The following is a 24,752-nucleotide window of genomic DNA, read 5'->3' as shown; positions in this document are numbered from 1 at the left end:
AAAGTAATCCATGAAAAATGGGCCGTACAATTTAAGAAAAAATGTAATAATGAAATCTTGTTCACGGACAAATTATGGAGATCAGAAGCTAAGTTTTCAGATACCAGATTTTTTGAACAACACCCAACTATTTTAGACTTTCTAAATAGCGCCAGGTCACTCCTTAGTTATAAGAAAAGTGTGAAAGAAATTTTATTTTCGGATGAATAAAACAACGAAAAATATGTCCTAAACTTCTTGAATGATAAATGCATGTAATAGCACAAAAAAGTATCTTTTTTTTAAAATCTGTTGTAGCAAAATGTAATATTATAAATAATTGGCCCACCTGTGTTCGCACACCCCTGGTTGTTTGTTATTTGTCTTCTTTTGTGTTTGTTTCTTATTGTATAGCAGTGCAAGCATGTCACTCTTGTTTTGTTTTGCAACCGCTGCTGCCAAAAAGGGCGGTGTGGCCTCGTCAGGCACTTCAAAGTGCCTTTAGCCATGTACCCCGAGACATTCTGTAAGTTCTGTCTCAAATAAACTTATACAAACAAAAAGCAGCACATACGTTTGTACATATTACTTAAAGAACTAAGGAACATATCAGGTGAAGTGATTAACGCGATTTCTCTGGGCAGACTGTTCCATTCCGAGATGGCAAGAACCAGAGGGGAATTTTTGAACAAGTTAGTGCGGGCAAAGATTGGCGATGCTTTAAAGTGATAATCTACGCGAGACGAAATACGATGTGCAGGCTGAATGAATGAGGCCCTAAAGGGAGATGATGCATGATAGAGCTTGTGGAAAAATGACATGCGAGCAATGCATCGTCTGTACTCCAGTTGGGTTAGGTTGAGGTTACGTTTTATGTTAGACACTCTGGAAGTACCGGAGAAGTCGAGGGTTATAAATCTTGCAGCTTTATTTTGAAGTGCCTCAATATGGTTGGTTAAGTAAAGCTGATGAGGGTGCAGTATGATGGATGCATATTCCAACTGCGACCTGACGACGGTAATATAGGCGAGGAGTTTAGTTTCTTTGTTAGCTTGAAATAAAGAGCGTTTAAGAAAACCAAGAGTTCTGGAAGGTTTGCGGGTTGTATGTTCAATATGAAGGTTCCATGATAAGTTGGCTGTTAGGTGGACGCCGAGGTATTTATTTGACGTAACGTTTTCAATGCGGCAATCTCCAAACATGTACGCGTGATGAGTGATTTGTAATTTGTTGTAAAATTGACAGCTTCAGATTTGTTAGTGTTTATTCGCATTAACCATGTGGTGCCTAAATGCTGGAGAATGTCTAGGTCCCGTTAGAGCATGCGAAAATCTAAGGGGTTAGAAATGACCCGATAAATGACGCAATCGTCCGCGAAGAGACGTATGGTAGATTGAATGTTAGAGTGAAGGTCATTTATATAGAAAAGAAACAATACCGGACCGAGGACAGAGCCCTGAGGGACGCCAGACTTCACAGGCATATGGGAGAAGACGCACTTGTTAATTACAAGAGATTGAGAGCGGTTTGTTAAAAAAACAGTTATCCACTGAATCACAGCAGCGTTTATATTCATAGCTCCTCATTTTTATATTAGTCTGTTATGGGGAACCCGATCAAAAGCTGTAGCAAAATCAATAAAGATTGCATCGGTAGGACAAGAGGAGTAAACAGAAAGGTGAAGGTCAGTAATCAATTAAAATAGTTGTGTTTCGCGGGAATGACCACGTTGAAACCCATGCTGATTAGAGAAAATAAGGCTGTTTGAAGATAAGTAGGTCATAATCTGTGATGAAAGTATGTTTTCTAAGATTTTACATGAAAGGGAAGTGAGCGATATGGGTCTGTAGTTATTGAAATTATTTTTATCTCCGGCTTTGAAAATTGGAATGACATGAGCGAGTTTTTAGTCATCAGGTAGTTGACCACTGGAGAGGGATTGTTGAAACAGCCTGCACACTAGAACTCCAGATATGTGTTTGGTTATATTTAAAAGCTTAGTAGTTATTGCGTCGGGACCTCGGCTAGAGTTGGTTTCCAAACTATCAATGCCACACTCAACTCCATAACTAGAAATGAAAATATCGTTCATTATATTTTCGGTAAGTGAGGGAATAGAAGTAGGATCTGGAAACACGTTCTCCTCAGTAAAAACACTGCTAAAAAGTATTAAAACCAGCAGCTAATTGATGTGAAGTTTGTACTGATCCGGTCGTCACAAATAATACAAGGTAATACTGGAGTTGGCTTTGGATTTATTACTTTTCAAAACTTTTTTGCGTCGGATCGAATCATGTTTGAGACATCGTCATCGAAAAAACGTTGCTTGGCATTTTTTATTTCGTTTTTGCGGAATACTGAGTGAGCATAATAAGTGGTCCAATCACGCTGACTGTGTGAAAGCACGGCAAGACTCTACAGACGTTTCTTTTTTTTGTAGGCAGTGTTTAATTCTCGTCGTAAACCACAGTTCGTGCGGGCTAGGGGCGATTCTTATAGTGGATACAAATACAACCTGAGCCTCCAGTAACTTATCCCGAAAGAGGATTCAGTTGTCGTTTAGAAACCGTTCATGAAACCCACTCAGGAATGTACTAGAAAATACACTTATTACAGAATAAAAAGTTTCCGTGTCAACACTCCTATAATCAAATATTTCTTTGCTAATTTGGTTCCTTTTGTTTACAGTCAGGGAAAAATCGCAGTGGATAATAGAATGATCCCTAATTTTGTTGAGGACGCGTACAGATGCATGCTTGGGATGGGTGGTGAAAATTAAATCTAAAACTGCATCTTCAGGCGTAGGCGTGGTAATTATTTGCTGCATATAAAAGTAGTTGGCCATTTCCAACAATTTCCGGCACTCATTTTTTGGGGGGGCATTCGTCGGACATTGTACATGCAGCCCAATCAATACCGGGGTAGTTCAAATTGCCAGCTAATATGAGAGGGCCGGGAGGGAATTTAGAATGAACTTCGTCGGTAACTGTAGTTATATTTCCAATAAAGTCGGCTGAGAGCTGGGGGGCCTGTAACACACCCCGATTAAACACGTCTGAAAAGATAGTTTAACGGTAATTATAAAATTTCGATAGAGCTATGAAAGGAAAGCAAAGAGGATGGAATGGTGTTTCTGTCAGCTGCCTTAACTCCGCCTCCCCTTGTACCAGTTCAATTTTTGCGATAAAAAGTAAGCGAGTTAGCGAGACACAGCTCTGAATTCACAATATTCGAAGTAAGCCAGGTGTCCGTTCCCAAAACAACATCAGCAGAACAAGAGTCATCTTGCTTCGGCAATAGGCTGCGGAATTTGGCTACCAGGAAAGAGAGCGGGCCAATCTGAGGTCATGGGCGGTGGTGTATCGTATTGCCTCAGGAAACTGAGATAACCTGATCACTGTTTGCATCGTAGGAGTAAACAACATTGTTCAATGTAAGCTTATCGTATGATAGTCGGAATCCATTTGTACCTCGTTTTTTTTTTCGCATAGTCACGAAGTTGTTTGCGGCAAGCTGCACACTGGAAGAAAAATCCTCTTCAATCCAGACTTTAAGGGATATCAGGTTTTTCAAGCTGGGAGCATTGCTGAAGACCTCGCACTTGCTTCTGTAACTCAGAAATTGTATAGCTATCGGCTTATTTATCCCAGCCCTAGACCGCCCAATCCGGGGCGCGCGCTCGATTTCACCGGAGGTGATGTTTAGATGGGTTGAGAAGAACGCGTGTACGTTTTTTTCTGTGTCGTTCCAGGTTTCACGTTCTTGTTCAGGTAGGCCTTTCACTATTAGGTTATTTCTGCGAAGACGATTGTTTAAGTCGTCAATGACACTAATTACATCTTCCATTCTGTGTTGTCTGGTGGTAATGCCTTCCCTCTCTGTTTTAAGATTAGAAACCGTCAGATTCAGAGATTTCACTTCCACTTTTAAGTGAGTAACCTCGCGAAGAGATTCTTAAAGGTGCAACACACGCCGTAATATATCTTCAATTTCTGCGTTAATGCCCGCTAGTGTAGCTGTAGTTTCTCTCGGGTTCTTTCCGTTTGAAGCAATGATACCCTGAAGGGACTCCAGGACCAGATACATCTTGTCAGGTCCCGGATTAGCCTCAACATCTCCCGCGCAAAGCCACAGTTGCGCAATGCATAATGACAGAATCAGAATTTTCGCGCTGGGACACATTGATTTGACGTTCAAAACATCGCGATGCGAAGTAAAGGCACGGTTTCTTTTTCGCGTAACAAAACATCCAATACGAACTCTGTGCGTGCCCAAATCAACCCCCATGACAGTACAAAGGAATCACAGAGATTAACACGAATTCGCAGGGATTTGCGGCCAGAAAATCTCGAAAAGTATTCCGAAGCAAAAGGAAGATTCAAGTTATGTTCACTCACCTATAACGAAGGAACAAGCCAACTTAGTAGGGTGTGCACTTGGCCGCAAATCCCACGTCTGTGATGGACGACAGTTCTTTTGAGCACTGAGACGTCTTGTCCACCAGATGTCACTTCTTGGTTGATTGTGAAGTCGACCAACCGGAGCCAGGCACGAGCCAAGCTTGACGGGTGGTGGAAAGGGCGACGGCACGAGGCAGATAAAGATGAGTTGACGCTATAACGAGGGAACAAGTCAATTTAGTAGGGTGTACACTTGGCCACAAATCCCGCGTCTGTGATAAACGACAGTCCTTTTGAGCACTGAGAGGTCTTGTCCACCAGATGTCACTTTTTGGGTGATTCTGAAGTCGAACAACCGGAGCCAGGCACGAGCCGAGCTTGACGGGTGGTGGGAAGGGCGACGGCATGAGGCAGATAAAGATGAGTTGACGCTATAACGAAGGAAGGAGCCAACTTAGCAGGGTGTACACTTGGCCGCAAATCCCCCTGAACTTCTCAGTGCCTGTCGGAGTTTATACTTGTCGATTCTGGATCCTCCAAAATTGGGTGTTTAATTTTTCTGAGTTTCCTAATTTTTAGATATAAAAATGAATAATATCCGGGTTTAAACTTCTGCTAGATAAGAAAAAATGTGCGCTTGTATAAAACAATATATATTTAGCTGGACTTGGCGTTGGACTTGGCGTTGAGAATAATCTGTCCCACGACAAAATTTGTAAACAAGTGTTGCTTCAATAAACGTCGATACCTTTAAATCACTGAACTTCTGCAGGTACAGCCGCTGGGATGCTCGTTTTCATCCGATCCTATTCCACCACCCGACCATGCGGTTGCGAGGGGTAGACGTAAAGTGCGTCATATACAAGCTTCAACTGCCCCCTTCCCATCCCCATTCATTAAAATCTTTAAGGTTCATAGATGCCACCGGCACTTTACGGACATCGATGTTGCGCTGCAATGTACGCCAGTCGTCGAGAGAGATCTGGGAGTCCTTAGAGGACGATTGGGAAATGTACATGTACATAGCCCGCTAAACGACACGGACGTTTGCATCGAATCATGCATTAGAGACGACGCGGAACAATAGTGCACTTGTGGATTCGAGAACAACGACCGAGCCGTCACATACTAGACCAAACTGGACCACACAATTTTAATTTTCCAACAACGACGTCCATCCGAGACAACGAGGCACGAATACAACGACATCAGAGGAACGGCAAATACATTAAAGGGCAAACTTTCCAAACTGGAGCTTCTCAGGTTCGTCACTCAACAGCAATATTTGCAACCATTATGGAAGCAAGCAGCCATCGCCGGTCTTCCGTCGAAATCTACCTGCTATGCTTCAAGGACGCAGTTGACTGCCGCACTGGAAGATTTGGTAAGAAAAATCGAATGATTCAATATTATGTAGAGTGGCTGCTTCACCTGAACTATCTGCCCCTTGCACTAAATGTACGGGGACTTCGAAGTATCTGCGACAGCGTGCAAGTCTATGCACAAATGATGAAGTCTCTCGGGATAGTGAGACTCCAACTGTTCCATACCAAATCGTCTACGTATGAGACTTCTTCCATCTGGAATAATTCCGCCTTATAGCAGACATATAATTCAACAAAAAGGTAACATCGACCAAGAACAAACTAACCAAGGTGTTCAAGCCAGCCTTCCTTCAAAAGGACAGCAAACGGCTTTAAGGACTTTACTTTTCAGATTTTAAGGTTTGACCTCAAAAGCCGAGCGGAAACGTTCAATCCTACGAGACTGGAGTCCCATGCAGTAGGAAAAACGAATACACTGACAGACAATAAAAAGTATCCCGCTGCACGTATCCGACCAAATTCATCCGCGTCAGCGCTACTACGAATAAATGAAAGAACGCCCTTTATGTTTTGTTACACTAAATAAGACAAGACGGGAGAGTGCACCTCAACAGCTTTTATGGACGATAATATAATAATTCCTCAGAAAAACTGCAAATGCTTTTGATGCACTCTTGCGAATCGCATGTCCAAGAAGTAAAGTTACATGTGAAGGTTGTGAAGGCTGGCATGCTTCTGTGATGTGCAACCCTACCTTCATGAACACTGATCAAGAGAAAGTGGTCGTAATATCTCTAGTCAAATCAACGATTGACGCTTCCGACAACAAGATCGTGCTCCGGCAAACAGCGAAAGCATGGACGTTTGGGACGAAATACAGGATGCTGTCTAGTGTTCTATTTGGTGATGGTGGTCAACGATCGTTTATAATCGAAGACTTATTTTGAGAACTCGCGTTCAAGACGGTAGTGGGCAGTAACCTACCGTCGGTGGGATATTTATGGATCCAAACGAATATAAAAAATTTCGAAGGGCTCTCATCACTTTTCAAAGCAAGCGTGACGGATAGCTCTATCATATTGAGTTCCTGGAAACCTCCATTATTTGCAATCAACAATCCCCAGAAAAATGAATAAGTAGCGAAAGAGCTCCATCGACTGAACTATACAATCGCAGGTGTCACTAAAAACGAACATTCTAACAAAATTAACATTCCTATGATATCAGAGCAATAATAGAATGTTGCGATAGGACGGGTCACAGAAATCAGCGGCAATATGAACGCCATGAAGACCTGATTTGGATGGACAATGCAAAGATCAATATCGCTAAGTGCCACCGTAACACAGTGTTGGGAAGCAGTCGTTCTCAAGGCTTCTGCGATAACAAACACCGCTGAGGACATCCTTCAAAGTTTTTTTTTAAATTCAAGCGCAATGGAAGTGGAGCAAGACAAAGACAAAAGTTCAACCGGCTCCGTACTGACCCTATTTGAAGGAACAATAACACACAAAAAAATACAGAGAAATAGTAGTAGCCCTACTATGAAACCCTTCGGCCCACCTACAACGCAATAAGAAAGTTGCCAAAAAGGGAAAGGTGCAGCTAACTGAAAAGCTCAAACGTAAAAGAGGCATTCTGAACACGTTCGACGCTACCATTTAAAATATGGCAAAGCAAATATAGCAGAGAAGATAAGAAACCTTGAGAATAGCGGAGTTGTGTAATAGATGCCACACCTGCTGTTAATCAAGGAAAGTCGGACAACAAAAATAGGCGTGGTATTTGCTGCTCCGCCGTATGGCCAAAGATCAAATTCAGTGGATGAAAATCTAGAGCGGCCCAAATCTGAACGTTAATCTGGTGAACCTTCTTCTAAACTTCAGAAGGCATACACTTGCGCTGGTCGCAGACATCGAGAAAGCATTTCTGAGAATCGCTATCAACCAAAAGGACACTGATAATTTACGCGTCTTGTAAGTAGAAAGCAGGCCAGTGTTGTGTCATTCTGTCCCAAATTTTGAAACGTAAAGTATGACAAGAGTTTTTCTTGGTGCGACGTGAAGTCCATTCTGCTAGCTGCGACCGTACATCACCATCCGAGACTCATGAACTCACTGTACCCTCAAAGGATGGAATACCTTTTAAAATCATTTTACGTTTACAGCATCTTTACGGTTGCAGAGGACGAAGAACAAGCTCTCAGGTTCTACTCTGAAACTAATGACAATTTTCATCTTAATACTATAAAACTTTACAAATAGTCATCCAACTCTCCTGAAGTTTTTGCGAAGATCCACGGGGACAAGACTTAACAAGTACCACTCGAAGAGTTGCCAGGTATCGTAAAAATTCTTGGACTCACGTGAAACCCTTGATTAGACACACTGTCATTTTTTTCTGGACAATGTCAACTTTTTACAGAAACGAACGTACTTGAAACCATCTGTGTCGAAGATAGCGCCAAAGATGCACGATCCTCTTGGAATGCTGGTAACCTTCATTAGGCGAGCGAAAATGTATTTTCAACCAATTGCTGCTTGAAGCTAGACTTGGAGAGCCAATTGCCCAATGCTATTTTTCACATGAATGATGGTGTAACGAACTTTCCTTGCTTGGAGAGATATCTTTACCACGGTTCTACAGAAGCCAAATTACCGCAGAAATGTGAAAAACCGCGCTGCAGATATTTGCGGTTTGTGGCCAATGGCGCAGTTGCATGTATGTCTAAGAGAAACACAACAGGTGACATATACTCAAGATTTTTATTCTGTAAATCTCAAATGGGCGCCGCTAAAGACGGTTACCTTAGCAAGGTTAGAACTCTTAGCTTGATTGGTGGCAGCGAGGATCTATCATCACGTCAGAACTCATCTTCAAGAGAAGCTGAGGGAAGCACGTTTCTGGACGGATTTTATTATTGCGTTATACTGGAAAATAGGAGACGACAACAAATGGACAGGACTGGTCCATGATTAAGTGCGAGAAACTCAAACCACGAAAAACATGAACTCAAGACAATGTCACGGCAAAGAGAGCACAGACAACCTTACTACAATTGAAATATCGACCAGGCATCCGATTAAAAATCAGCTGTGGTGGAAATGACTCACATGGATTCCGATGGATAAAGCAACGCGGCTCGTGAAGCCCCGACTGTAATTTTGATTTAACAATGGACTTGTTCCATTCCTGTGACACGTACCAAAACGATCCTACTAACGTTTTATAGTATGTGCACCCGATTGAACCTGCCATATGGAATGAAACAAGCTACAGTTAAATTCAGCGACTTAACCAAACGACAGCCTGTTTCCTTAGATTTACACATAAACTGAGACACACGAATGACCAGAATGGACCTCTGACTGCACCCAAAATTCAAGAACCCCAACTGTCTTGGATGGAAAGTGTAGAACTTGAATCCTTTCTCGAAGAAATAATGTGCACTCACCAAGCTAAAACGATGCCAACAGATTCTAGACTAAGTTACATGCCTTTGCTTGGTGATCAGGAAGGCGTGTCGTGAACTACTTGTCTATTTCAACACAGCCAAGCGTCTGATAGCGAACGACATCGAATAGTCTTAACGAAAGACAACGGATACTGCCGCCTAGTTGTGTTTCAAGAGCATCAACGACTACTCCGTGCCGAGTACACGACGTTCTTTTACAGCTGAGGGAGATTTTCCTGATTGTTTCCCGCCGACAGTGTGTAAAGAAGGTGATCAAGGAATGTATCGTCTATCAGCGATACAGTTCAAGACCAGCCTCTTAAGTTAGTGCTCCGTTTCCTATTGATAGCGTAAAATCAGCCACTTAATTTTAGGTGACTCAGAGAGATTTTGCCGGTCTGTTCTTTTTAAAGGGCAAGCCACAATCTCATGAAGCGTATTTAACTTTTTTAACTTGCGCGGTGACGAGAGGAGTGCCCCTGGAGATTGTGGAAGATATGTCTACAGCATATTTTCTGCACGCATTCCGACGATTTATATGAAGGAGAATCATCCCACAGTTTATCTAGACGGATAATGCTTTAACGTTTAAAAGGAACCAGAAGGAATACACAACCTTTGGAACATAATCAGAGGCAACGAAGTACCGAATCAAGTGAGTACTTCCAAGATTTACTGGAAGTTCATCGTAGAAGTGTCTCCGGAGTGGGGAAGATTTTATGAACGACGTGTTTGCTCAGTAGAGCTCTCCTTGAAAAAAGGCCTTGGGTTGCAGACTACTGACAAAAGAGGAGTTCTCTATAGTTCTCAGATATAGTAGATTCAGTTATACATTCTTGACCCCTGAATTATGTCTACAACGACATCGAAGAAACCGAAGCAATGCCACTCGCCAATTTCCTTACGAGCAGGATACTGAACACTTTCCCGACAGACGGACTTACAGAGCTAGCGAACCCTTCTGCAAATGAACTTCTTGAAATGTAGAAACACCGTTAAGAGGTGTTGAATATATTTTAGAACAGATTGTCAAAGAAATACTTACTCAAGATGAAAAGTATGCACACTGCGAACAGATGCAATTCCATAACATAGAAGTTGGAGATATTGTGTTATCAAAGGACGATTTTCAACCAAGAGAACAAGGGAAGAGGTGAACCATAGAAGAGTTCTTCACCTGCAGCGACGGAAAGATACGAGCCTGTAGCATCAGGTTACCCGGTGGAGTAACCGTAATCACACTTATTCGATTGCTACATCCTATCTTGAAAGTTCAGGTGACACCATGACAGCGCGTAGAAGCAAACATGAAACTGCTGATAATGGAAACAATGAAAACAAAGCGTTTTCGCTAATCAAGCCAGAAAGGTTCTCGGGTTATAAAACGAATAAAGCTAGGAGGGTGTTAAGCACTGTTGTGCCAAATACTTAACAAATGCATTTCAGATGATATACTAAAAACCTATCTGAAAATGTATTTAGAGTAGCATTTAATTTACTTTCTATACGAACAATTTCGAGTAGAGTACAAGAGGTTTGAAAACGTAATTGAATAATATTCGAAGGTATTCGGCAAGTTTTACAAGCTGTTAATATAAGAATAAGAGGTCAGAAAGTGGTGCTTTATTTTTTTTATATCTCTGAAAATTACATTTTATCACCTTTGAGAAACGCCTTAGCTTCTGCAATTGAGGTTTGCTCAGAAATAATTCGGGATATGCAACATAGTGCGTGCCTAAATATTTTAGGACCTGCCTTACTCTGGCGGCAGGCTCGGCTCGTGACGCCGCATTCCGCAATAAGTTCCCAATATGCCATGCTGCGATTCGGAGGACGTAACACGTAGTTCGGCATTGCATATCCATAACAGCCGAACTTGAAGCTGACCAGGCAGCAAGACTTGTTGATAAGTAGGCGAGTGAACGACACATGCGCACGCTCAGGAGAAACATCGACAAGGGGACATAAGAAAGAACCCTTACACCTTCAAACTGCTAAAAATAATAATAATAAGAAGGTCAAGAGGGAAACACAACAAACACAAAAGAGTGTCCACAAAACCGCTTCTAAACCCCTTTCCCCTGCCCCCTCTGCCCCAGTTGAAACCATTCTTGACACAGTGAAGGCCAAGATGGTCAAGATTCCAGAATCAGAATCCACTATTTCAGTAGTTTTTAATCGGAGTGCGCGAAGGCATTCTAGGGGTCCGCAAAACCCAGCCTCATAAGTCAAGCCCGGTAATAAAGGGTGTCTTCTTTCAGATTGAAAATAAATTGTTCTAATTTCTGGGGTGAGCTTTCTCGTGTGAATGTCACTTCCCACTAGCCCATAGTTCTATCAATTAATTAAATAATTATCATAATTAACCTATACCTTTCCCTTCCGCTAAATACGAGCGTGGCCCTCCATCATCTTGCTTATCCAGAAGGGTCCCGCGAAACCTCAATGGTTGAAAACCAGTGCACTAGTTCATAAATGACTCCACGTGGCGGGAAACTGGTTTCGAAGAATTTGAGGGTGAATCAATGCGCGCATTTGGAAGGAGATGCACTAAACGCTTTTGAACGAGCTATGGAGCAAAAGTTAAGTCACAATGGGCATACAACGAGGTTTGGGCAAGCCCAATCTAGGTCACTGCAGCTCAATGAAGCCATCTGGATGTAGCTTTTTGGCCGAGGGAATGTCTGTGCTCGCATGTAAACGTGTTCGCACGTTTTCATATCCCTGAATCTGCGAATTTCGAAACTGGTTCATCGTAATCATTGCCGTTACAGTCCTACGCTGACGAAACCACTCTAGCTCCAGACAAAAGGCAGGGTCTAACTGTCAAATCAGAATAACTTCAACAGTACTTTGCTAGCTCCAAGCAAAGACAGTTTGAAAAAAGAAGAAAGTCGACAAGAGGAGAAGAAGACACATAAAGGCGGGCGTACTTGAAGCTGTTCATTTGTTTTCGTTTTTTTTTTGCTGGCATTTGGGGACTGTTTTCGTCACGCCCTGTTTCCTGTTTATGTTCGGTTACTGGGCTTCAAGTTTGCAATCGGTTCAGTTTTATCCTGGAGTCTGATGATCCATAGTTCCGTAGAATGTTCCGGCGAATTTTTTTTCAAAGTTGCATAATGTATTTGAGATGCTCAGTACAAGATAGTCAGAAAAATAATTAAGATAGAGTAGAAAATACTCTTGGCTAAATCTATTTGCCAGACACCAAAATACCACCAAAAGTATTTCAAATACAGTATCTTGAGTAGAGTATTTAAGATAGGCACAAGTCTTATGTTAAGCCGCCGAAATCACGGGCATGAAATTACGTGGAGCTACACGCTTGAAGCTTCAGCGTGCACTTTTAGACATTTTCTTCAGTGACCATAAGGAGGTGCTAGATTGTGTCCAATTAGACTGCGTAAGACCTTCAGGCAGCCACACCAACAACAGGGAACGGCTTATGCATACGCATGCAGTTTTGTCGTTCCCTAGATTTCAAACTTGGGTGTGCGATTTTTCAAGTCTTCTTCAATTAGCACAAGGCGGTCCATTTTGCGTCCAATAAAATTGTTTTACAGGTTCACAAAATGCTCTCAACTTAATGTGCGGGGTAACCACACCCAAAAGAATTACAGTGTTCTTTTAAGCTTGAAAATAAGATATGCAACGTCAAGACTCAGTCTCCCCCAAATGTAGCACTAGATGTCGGAACCCGATGCCAAAGTTTCAGCACGAGCTTACTCAAAGTTAACTTGAATTTAACTCTTATTCAAAAGTTATAGTGATTTGCTGAAAATTTCAATGGGAAAATGGTGCACATTTTCGCCCGTGTTCGGTTTCTGGCGCCACAGATCTCCATGTATTCGGGGGCTCCGTCAGCCGCCATTTTCTCATTGGAATTTTTAGGAAATCCCATATCTGTTGAATAAGATAACCGTTACTGCTGTAGGTTTGGCGTCTGGTACGGACCACTAGCGATACGTCTGGGTGGAGAATGAGCGTTCGCCGGTGCGTAGTTTGCTTTTGCGGTGAAATAAAATAGCGTTTAATATCGTTTCGGGGATAGCCTGTGCTCTCATTGCTTTCTAAACGCTATAAAAGTTTCGCCCGGTGTGTTACTTGGTTTAATAGGCAAACGCCTACGCGGACTCTATGGTGCGCGCTCGCACCTTTAACGTTCATTCAGTCCATTTGTTCGGGAATGACACCTTAGCGGCTTCGACGTCCCACCTAAGCTGTCGCGGTGTTTCACCTTACGGGTTGCGTAAGTGAACTGGCTGCTTCCTTTTTTTATTTTCTTTTAGCTGCTTTTGTCTCCTTTTCCCATTCCTTTATTTCGGGGTTAGCTTTCTCTTCCAAATGTTTTTTTTTAATGTATGTTCTTCAGTTTAGTAAGTTGGGAGCAAGAATGCACGTATGAAAAGAGAGATATCTGTAATTGTTCGTTGCTAGTTCAACTGTGGCGCTTGTCCTTGTGTTCAAGTGTTTTACTTTCTCTTTTTGATGCTTGTATTTTCAACAACCCTTTCTTGGTTCGTTTTTTTTTTGCGCTGCAATTCTGATTTTTTATATGCGCGTCATTTGTTTATCAGGTGATGGCAAACCGACGAAGACATCGAGCCGCGTGACGAAGCACCTTTTGCGCCGCTTTATTTCCTCTCATCCAATGGTATTGTCGGCAGTGGTTAAAGTTAAAGAGGAACGGTGCAGAGCACCCCATTCAAAATCAAAATATCATGAATGATGGCGTACAGTTTGCGAGGATTGAAATGATAAATTGCGTATTTTTCCTATCTCCACACGGCTGGTTTAAGCTATCGGAAGCTCCAAAATAACGCAGCGCACTCCGTTCCAATTTCTTTTTCATTTCACTTTTCGACCGCAGGGCGCGTCTGCTTTTTGCTGCACACTTAGTCTGTAGATCCTCGTTCTTCTCCCGCGAATCTATCACACTAGGAAGCGTTGCCTCATGCTAAGTTGTGAATATCCACGATGTACCTCTGCGGTTCTCCCAGATACCGTTTTTTCTCCCGTTGCAGATTGCCTCATCCCACGAAATTGCGCAGAAAGAGGATCCTTCTTTCCTGTGCCGTATCGCGTATTTTTCGGGCAATAAACCACGTAAAAAAGTTGAGATTTCACGCCGAGTACCTAGGCGTGCTTACTTAAGGGTTTGGTTTTTCAAGATTGTTTTGTTATGGCGAAACATGAGAAATTTCGTAAATGACAGTTAATGTTAACAAAGATTTCCACGTGATGTAAGCTTTTTTTTTCGTGATATATTGAAGCGGGAGTTTTTCGAAGGGTGCTGTGTAGAAGAATGTTCTTCTAATGCTGAATATGCATGGGGTATGGACTATGCATTGAATGCGGGCTATGTACCAAAGGTGGAGTAGGTATAAAACACAATTTTAGCGTCAATTAGATCCTGCGGTTAAATATACCGGGCGAGGACTATAGTCAGATAAACACGGAAGTCGTTTATGAAGTTAAAGAGAGTTAGTTATCCTATAGAAGATTTCGGAGGCCGGCCTTGGAAAGTGATATGTCAGCCAGGTCGCGTTATCATGGACATCTCTGTTCTGCCGCAAAATGGCCCAGAATTTTAGTCATTCATTTTAACGAGACAAAATGCGCATTCTTACCAGGCTTGTCCCCGACAATTTGGTACATACAGTGGCATACCCATATTTCAGGGGAAAAAATTGGTCCTCGTGTTTAGACTCGTGGCTTAAATGAAATAAGCTCTACTAAAGCGTCGGTAAAGCAAAGTACCTAGTGTTTAAAACAAAAAGGAATGACGATACCTTCAGATTTGAAATTAGAATTCCAGGACTCTTCTATTGAACAGTCATCAACAATTCGATTCTTTAAAGCTTATTTTATATGACTATCATGGACGCCATATATTGATACCATAAGAAAGAATGAATGTCGAGCTGTTGCTGTTCTAAACAGGCTAAGATATTATCTCCCAAAAAGGGAAACATCAAATTTAATCAGCCCTCGTACAATCCCGTTAAAGTCACTGTGGTTTAGTTTGGTCAAACACGTCCCAAGCAAACGTAGATTGTCTTTTATCCATAAAAAAGCCAGCATTACGATCAGTTGGTTAAGTACAACCTTTTGAAAGTGTTATCACTTATTTTAAAAGATAGGGTATATTAAACGCAAGAAATCGAAACAAATACAAACTGTCACTTGCAGTTTGGCGTAAATTCCAATTAGACAAATTATTGTTTTCCACGTACTACCACACAAACGTTGGCCGGTATAATTTAAGGGAAAACTTAATAGTTAAAACCCGCTCTCGAACAAATTATGGAGACCACAGGTTACGTTTATTGATGCCAGACCAAGTCAAACAGTACCCCATTATTTTAGATATTCTAAATACTGCCCAATCACCCCAAAATAGTAGAAAAATATAATATAGATATAATTTATGGAGCAATAAACCCACCACAAGATGTTTTGAGAATTTGGAGATGTTATGTGCACTAGCATATTGCAAAATTGTATTGAAGATATGTTTCAAGCAAAATGTAGAATATATGTTATTAGCGAATTTTTGCTTCACCTGCTGCTTACTTTTTTGTAATGACATATCTTGTAGGATAACTTTAGCTGTACTTCATATTTGTATACACTGCTGCATGACCCCATCAGGCAGTCAAAGTGCCTTTAGTCATGTCCCCTGAGACAATTCGGTACAAGGTTGTCTTGAATAAACTCAAACGGGTCCATACTAACAAGATATGACTGCAATTGTTAGTAATGATTATAGTCTTTACAAATTAGTTACCTGTTGATGTTTCAAAACTTAAACTTGGAACTATAACCACGCTTTAATAAAAGAAAAGATCCCTACGTTTCGGAGCCAACTCGGCCCCTAGGGGATTTTTCCAAAGGCTTTGTAGTGTATTGTACAAGAGTGTAGGCGTGGCTGTGTTTGCCTGACATCTGAACCGTGGCTGCAGTGGACGCGTCGCCCGTGGCCTGCCCGTTCCGGGGGCCGTTCACCTTCACGTACAACCGGGGCCACGGCGACTGCAAGAACCCGGTGTCGACGGTCGACTCGTGCACGGCCGACTGGCACATCCTCTTCCGCTTCCAGGCCTGCGCCGACGTCCAGGGCACTGAGAGCAGCGGTGAGTGGCGCTGCGGACGCACTGGAGGCAGTTCGAAATCTGCGGCCAGAGTTCCATCACCCTTTTCCTGTCATTGCCGGACACCGCCACGATATGATCAAGTGCTTGCTAGCGTCACGTGGTCCATATTTACGGAATACTGTATGAATGGACGTTACGGCTGTCTTTTTAATGGGCGGTAGCTTGCGCCACCTACCCTAAAATCTAAAAGGAAAACTTATAATTTTTTATTTCCCCTTGAAGTTAATTTTCTAGTCCTCTGCATTTCCGCAACTCTCATTAGGCAATATGGGATGTCCCCAGAATAACCCCTGGGAGATTGGGAAAACAAATTGGCAGCGACCTTTAACTTCAAATTCCTATAATGCATGAAATGCGATCGTTTCAATTTGTTTCGACGACTATATACATTCTTGTATAGTATACCTCACGCGGCATCAATATATTGTTAGGAAGGTGAAGACGACGACGGGACAGTGGCGCGCACGACCATCTCGCGCCAGGCCCCGCGGACCGGCTCGTCCTCCATAAATCTTTTGTTTGTTCTATCGTCGTGTATTGTACTGTCCTTTCTGCTGCCGAGAGCATCACCCTAACAGTATGGTGGAGGTGCGGGGTATCAAACGTACATTTCTTGGAATTAAGTTATAGACCGGCTTCGTCTGATGCGGCTTTGTCTGATTCGGCTTGTCATGGTGTCTGGGCGGGGGTTAGGTGACGGATCCATGGGCTGGTGTTTGGTCTGCTGCTGCGGATGACTGCCTTAATGAGGCGGGTTGACAGGATCATAGCGGCGCCGATGTTCAATCTAGGAGATGAGTATGGTTCCGCACTTCCACCATCCTGTGAGGCGACGATGTGCTGGTTTAATGAGACGATTCATGGATGGCAAATGATGGTCAATACCACAGCGCAGCCAGACGAAATAAGTCCGAATCGGATCGCGCGGGTGCTCCGAGGCAGACCGCCGAGCGCGGCACTCGCGCCACGTCGTCTTCTTTCCTAGGAATATATAGATATATATATATAAAGTTCAGCTGACGTCGGGTCACGCACCTCAATTTTGCCGCTAAGTTTAGCGTGGGAACTAAACGGGTGTATATTTCACTTGACGTCAGGTCCCTTAACATCGATTTCCCCTCCAAGTTTAGCAGGGAAGCTGAAGTGGCGTACCGGTCAGATGACGTTAGGTAACCTCGCAGCAATTTTCTAGCCAACAGATGTCACGTGACATGAGGTCACGTGACATCACTTTTCTCACCAAATATAGCGGAGAAACTAAATTGGTGTATAGTTTATGTGACGTGATTTACCTGATAAATGTAGCGTGGGAACTAAATATATCTATAAATGTCGTGACGTCAAGTCACATGACTTTAATTTTCCAGCCAAGCTGGTCTATAGGTCACGTGATATCAGATTACGTGACATCCGTTTCCCCGCCAAATTTAGCGGGAAAACTAAATTTGTGTATAGGTCACTTGACGTCCGGTCACGTGACGAAAATTTTCCTACCACATTTAACTGGAGAAATAAATTGATACGTAAATCACGTGACGAGAGGTCACTGAACATCAGTTTTCCAGCCAAATTTAGCGGGGAAGTTGAACTGGTTTATAGGTCACGGGACGTCGCTTCTACCGCTAATTTTAGCATGGAAACTGAATTTCTGTATATGTCCCGTGACATCAATTTCCCCGCTAAATTTAGTTTGAACTGCACAGGCGTGTGGATGAACGACCGGACAGACAAACTTTTGGGATTGAATGGTAGAGTTAAAAAGCATTTCATTGCTTAAAAACAACCCCCCCCCCCCCCCCCCCCCTACTCGCCCCGGTGAGAATCACCCATATTTTGTTCTGGACAAACTTCGTCTGCGTTACTCCAACACAAGACCCACTGGAAGAGATACTTGAAATGTTTGTGTGGGAGCCACGTGAGAGGGTGTCCCAACCTACAAGCTACTGTCTATCCTTTTCCTAGCCAAATATTGGGCGTTCAAAGCAGTAAAACCAGCCGGAAAACTCGGCGCGTGTACACAGAAAGCTTGAACTTTCTCCCAAAGTGTATTGAGCAGGTCAGTCTTACCGCGTGAAATTTTGAGCTGTTTAAGTAAAATTTGAGAGCAAAAACTTCTCAAAGTCGACGGTGGCCGCGTTCGCAAGTAGTTAGCCACGCTAACTACTTGTGGCGCCATCTCATTATATGCGCAGCGAGTAGGCAACAGCGTGCGTCGATTGCCCTCTGCGCCTGTCGGAAGATGGCGCTTCAACTGAATAACGTGGCTAACTCGGACGTCTGCGAAGGTGCCCAACATTGAGTTTGGCAAGGTTTTTTTTTTTTATCTAATTTTTTAGAGGAAGATATCTACACCTCGAAATTGCCGACATTGAGAATGACCTGCTCAGTGCACATTCGGTAAAAGTGCGAGCGTTCAATGTGCAGGCGCAGAGTTTTACGGCTCGTTTTAAAGGAAAAGGTTCGCTTGGGAAACTGTACCGGATCGTTCGCAGCTGACTGCATTTGGGAGTCAGTCCAAGCATGTTCAAAAAACACGGTAAAACAACTTTCCTAATAGGTATGTTTGGGGTAGTTGGTTGGTGAGCATCTTGGTTTAAAACATGACGACAAAATAGGAAAAAAGTAAAGACGTGACAGACGACATCGCTGACAAGTTTATTTCCAGTGCTTCAAGTATGCATCACAAGGGCAACAACCAAATAAACAAAGTGCGAAAAAAAAAACACAAAATACATGCAGTCCCCTCATTTTATTAGTTAGATTACACAGTGCTGTGTCATAATCGGTCCCTAAAATGCACCAGTGAGAAAACAAATGTTTTTATCGGACAGACCAACGGAGGGAATGCTGACATATTTTTGTCGCCGAGTTTGTTTATTTTGTAAGCTTCTATTATCTCTCGAGCTAGTTTGTCACCGTTCCTTTCGAGCATTTTGGCTTTTTGGTAGCCGGAGATGCATCCGCAGTCTCCGGCTACCAACAATTGACGTTGGCCCGGTTATTGCGACAAGAAGTGCAGACCTCAAAAGTCGTTTAAGTTTGAAGGTTTCTTCGGGTAAGTAGGCTCGGTGTAAACAGTAGACAAAAGGCAATGTTGATAATTGCTACCGGGGGCCATCACCGACTTGTTATGCCTGATTCACTCGATCCGATTCTTTCTGCGATTTTAAGTATCGACGTCAACATCTCAGCTACGGTTCAGGCTTTTGCGGCCCGATCTACGTCATGACTGAAAATAGCGAGCAGAACCTCACCATGTGAATCAAGCTTTAGCGTCCACTCTGCGGCGTCCACGCGAAATGAATCGCGGCATGTTACATTATTCACGCAAAGTTTTGCGGTGTAACAAGCCTCGTTAATTTTGCTGATGCCGCTCAAGTACTCAGATATTGCCAAGAAGACGTAGAATCGACAATTCCAACGCGAAAAAGATCGCGGGGACTCACACCGACGCTGACAACAGGGAGTTTTCGTAGATCGTTTTCGCCGTCCCGCAAGGCCCTCCGCAATCCGCTACGATAGCGGGAACTCCACAGTCAAGGCTATCGGCGCGCAGGCGCAGTAGCGACTTCTTCGTTGCGGAACGCTTAGCGGAGGGGGTAGCGCGGTCTACGAAAACTCCCTAACATCCCATTCCGATGGTTTGTTTATGGGCGACGGCGAGCTTCTTCCCAACACCCCAGTCGCGCATGCGCGGCGTCAGTGGCGTCCGCTTGGAGCGCTCCGGTTCGTTTGTAAACATGAGTTGGTGTATACTGGAAGCTGTGGAAATAAACTTTGAGTTGACAGTCTGCGATGTCGTCTGTCTCGTCTTTACTTTGTCCTTGTTTTGTCGCGCTGCTTTAAAAGAATATACTCTAACATCTATATTTATAGACCTGATAGAATAAATCAAAAGAAGATATTTGAATGGTGGTATAATCACAGACAGCTTAAGAAACATAGGGTGTGGCGGATCCTGAGCATCCTATTACCACTCCCCAGCCAATCAGATTGCGACATTAGCTGATAAAAACGCAGGACTAATGAGGGAGCGAGATTCATGAATATAATGTGCGAAGGTAGCTTTTTGGGGGGTTTCGGACAATTTTTTGAAAGCCCCTTTGTCGACGGAGAATTTGCAGAAGAAAAATTCATCCAGTTGGGCGATGCGCACTAGGTCAATTCGTGAAATGGATACCTAAAAAAAATGCTCGCCCGTTCGCAATAAAAAGAAATCGTTGAAAGATTTTAAAGTATTGTGATGCAATGCGATTTCCTGTTTTAAGACATAGGCCGAAAACTTAACACAATGCGCAAACTAAATTTTGAAGAGCGTAAAAAAGGTAATAAGAAATGCCTGACAAGTTAACAATAAACGAGACAAATAAAGACAACGTGACTAGGCAGGCGAGCTGGGTATTACTCGACGTGCTAAAACGATACTAAAACTTAGACCTTGTGTTTTTCTTTTTTGAGTCCGTCACGGTCCTTAGTATGTTGAAGATCAGTAGACTTGAATCAAGATACAGGAGTAATGTTATGAAGTGGGCTAGTTGGTGGTGCATAGCAGACATATAATGAAAACATCGCAAACAACACAAGAACAAGTAGTAAAAGTGTGAGTCCCTTCTTCTACTTGTCCTTATGTCTTTCGCGCTGTTTTAATTATATACGTACTATCCTCGATACCTCTTGCCTAAAAAAAACTACCATTACAGCATCTCAACGAAGTTTTTCTCTCGAAAATAATCCAAAGTCATAAAGAGCACATAGGAGCCTAGAGACAAGTTATATTACCGTGGAAGCTCTCGCATACTCCCCACAACATCATGCCAGAATATCAGCCACTCTCAGTTTTCCCGAGTTTCATGGCGCAGCGACTGAAATTTGTTGCCAAAAGTCCGGCGTTTATACCCAAGAAGGACTCGGCGTTTTGCGATGCACTCCTGAATGCTTCTAAGCGCATAATTAGCCATCTTCCTGCTTCAAACTTCACTGTACTTTGGTTATGAAGGTTAGCAAGGTCCCGCGATTCACACTATCGGGAGGCGCTACCTGTTGGTGACCTTCAACGCCCCCAGAAAAAAATGACCTGCAAAGTACCTCCCCCACTGAGGTAACTCTTAAAATTACTTTCTAAAATTATGCTACATCTCGCTCGACCAATTTGCACCTTCGCCCAGTTCTCCCTTCTCAAAATTGGCCAAAGGCCACTTGCCCTATTCGACTAATTGTCCTTCTACCAGTTTTCAGTCAACGAATGGGCTTTCGACGAAGTGACAAGTTGGCAAAAAATCAACGTCAAAATGAGGTCTTCGCAAGTGAGTTATACGGCCTGGGAGACATAGTATCGAGGGCTAATGCCACGATAAGTCGCCTAATGAACTAAAATAGTTATAATATTTTAATGGGTGAGAATAAACTTAAGCTGCCAAGAACAAACTCACTGAGTGTTCTCGAAAACCGCTAAATCTGGCAGGTATAGAAAGACTTGGAGCCCGCGGGGGCACAATAGAGTGCTAAAATGAACACTCTTGTAGCAGATGGAAGGCTACAAGTCCGATAACGCTGCACTGAGTTTTTTTATCATCATCCAAGTTTTCTCATCGCCAGCCTTGTGCATGTTGTGCGAGTGGAAAATCTATCGCACTACTGCGCTTCCGACAAGCTCAAGTATGTCTTCAAAGTACTGATTTAGTGATTCTCGATGACGCTCAGCAAGCTTCTGATTAAAACTATAGCTTTATTTTCACTAATTAAAAAGGTAATCATCCGACTTATTGTGAGGATAATCATCTATATTATGTTCCTCTGGCCGTATAACTTACCTACAAAGACCGTCTTTATTTAGCTATCATGGATTCATTAAAATAAGTTCGTAAATAATAAAGCAAAAACGCCCTGTAAAGTCAAAATAACAGTTACTGCAGGCGAGCTCGTTATAATTATTCATAATGTAACACCTGAGACTGTAGTTCGGAAAGTATAAAGGGGCTTTCAAGTCAAAGAAAAAGGCAACAGTAGGAGAAAGGCCAAACGCAAATAGATTCATTCATTTTTCTCGCTCCTCAAAGGCGCCATTCAGAACCCGTGGTGACAGTGAAAAAGCTACACTTGTTGGGTACACTGGCAGCTGACGCCATCTTGAAGGATCTTCCCGCTTTGTTTACATCAGCCCCGTGCGAGTTTCGTAATGGGGTGTGCACTGTGTTGTGAGGAGGTCGTTATTGAAATGGAACTGTAATTTCTTTATCACGCGACCCAACTTTTTTTTCAGCTCGGGCTAAGAACAAGCGAATGAGACGTACAATAATTTTATTAAAACCGAGAATAGGTTAGTTCTTGGAACGTTGTTTATATGTTTCGATGGTGCACTCGCGGCCACCCTCCTGTGAAAGCTATTTAAGTATTCGTGGCTACACGAGGTCAAAGACTCGGGGTTGCATCATCCGGTTATCCTAGTATTTATTCCCCACCAGTCGCGGGACGATATATATAACACACAGCGTACATTATCGCCGTTCCGATGACCACGGGCTCACTGACTGCTAGGCGCTGCGCTCGCAAGTCCCCTGACTGCCAAACCCGCTAGCCGGTTTTAGACAGCACGCGAAGAAGGAAGGTTTCATGCCTTGAAGCAACTTTTACGAAGGTTGTGTTCCTTTCCGTTTGCTTGGATGGCGTTAGCACATCATCTTCGTTGACTTGTTATGTAACTGCCCAGCTTGATTATGTCGCAGTTTTCCCTGGGTTCTTTTTTCATTTCTGCGACATATTCTAATATTTTAACATAAAAGAAAATGCTTGCACCTCAAAATCTCTTCCCTTAAATATTTTCATTTGCAGTCCAAAAAGACGTCTTCACGGACGAATATCTTTCACACGCCTTGTCGAACGTCGTTACAAAAGAAGCAATTCATGGTAAACAGTTGGTACACACAATAACTAAAAAGATATTGCGATAACGTCACTTCGAATTGTATTTAGCAGTCTGAACGATGTAATTATTCAACTTTTAAAATCTTGCAGACGAACACGCGTTCGAGCCGTAGTTTTAGTAATCTTCTGTGTCTACGAACCTCACCTCACACAAATTAAGCCGTATTCAAAACTCATAGTCGCACATCTCCATGTCAAGCGGGTCTTGCCACGTCGAACAACGCGTTCGACTGCCAATTCGATGTGGCGAGGCCTTCGCCACGTCAAACCGGCAGTCGCCACCCCGATCCTGGACGTCTTTTAGTCCGGACATTGCGACAAAACAAGGAAAAATACAGTTTTTTCGCCCTCTCGGGCAACTTTACTCGACAAAACAAAAAAAAACTATCGTGGTCAGTATTGAGATTAAAACGTGCACAGACTTACATGACCGTCGTGATACCCTTCAAGATGGCGTCGGGGGTTAGGTGCCCTTCTGTGCAACAGATGGCACTCTTTTATGTAAAGTGTTTATATATGTACAGCCGATGCTAAATTCACAGACATGTTTAGGGAGAATCCCTGTAAACACAACCGAATGATCTTAATATCATCTAAACTCCGCAACCCTTTCTCACGATGGCTATGCATTTAAGACATTTACTTTCACAACCGAATAAAGAAAATATACGTCGTTCGTCGTCGAAACTGTGTCTTCGTCTTTCGGCGTTCCTCAACTAAACCAACACGCTCGTTGGTCTGCATTGTCCAAAAATAAAAGTCAATTTGGAGGACAGGCGACAATCTTCTTTCGTCGGTCGTCGGGATGTTTCCTTTGTTGCTCTTTTTCGAGGGCTTTGTTGTTCATTGTGAAATAAATTGTCTCAATGTGACATTTTTAATCCTGTAGAGGGGGAAACGGAGGGACAGGACAGCACGAATGTCGAGAAGATTCGTGATTCCTGTTGTCATGTCCTTTTATTTCCCCACTCTCCAGGGTTACAAATTTCAGTTCTTAACCAGCTTGCCTGCGCACTTGCATTTACTTTATTAGTAAAAAAAGGAAAGGCTTGTACAGTTTGGAGGAATCTGTCTATTGGTATCAAGGTATTGATGTTAAGAGGTCATTCGGTTGTATTCATAAGATACCAATGAAGATGTCGGTGACGTCAGCATCGGCTGAATATAAGAAAAAAGACAAAGAAAATATCACAGCTGCCTTGAGACGTCGTGCTACAGTTGTCATTTTCTTTGACTTTGAAGCTTTTTTTATATTTTGTGATGGTTATATTGTGATGGTTCATTACCCTGTACACAGGGTGTGCACTCCGCTTATGGCCGCCATTACAGATGGCGAGAAACACTTCCGGTCCTCCTATGTTCACCTTGTGTGTGGGTGGGTGCGCGACGACCCTTGCTTCCCCAGCTAGTTATTCCGTTCGAGCTACGCTCTAGAAGTGCCCCAATATGGTGCATCTAATTTGCCGATGCGTACCGGCACGAACTTAACGTCAGAAGTGAATTTATGCGGATTATC

General features: G+C 42.9%; 1 protein-coding gene across 1 annotated transcript in view; it reads left to right on the top strand.

Annotated features, from left to right (window-relative positions):
• Positions 1-24,752, top strand: part of LOC8043879 — a 390,627-nt gene that overhangs the window by 255,351 nt on the left and 110,524 nt on the right. Inside the window, exon 5 of the mRNA XM_042289248.1 lies at positions 16,124-16,294. Coding sequence (XP_042145182.1) covers positions 16,124-16,294 — 171 coding nt within the window. The remainder of the gene's footprint in view (positions 1-16,123; positions 16,295-24,752) is intronic.

Source organism: Ixodes scapularis, unplaced genomic scaffold (genome assembly GCF_016920785.2).
Source record: "Ixodes scapularis isolate PalLabHiFi unplaced genomic scaffold, ASM1692078v2 PGA_scaffold12__126_contigs__length_90152505, whole genome shotgun sequence".
Classification (NCBI taxonomy): Eukaryota; Metazoa; Arthropoda; class Arachnida; order Ixodida; family Ixodidae; genus Ixodes; species Ixodes scapularis.
The sequence above is the reverse complement of the archived record's forward strand: the minus strand, read 5'-3'. Positions and strand labels throughout refer to the sequence as shown.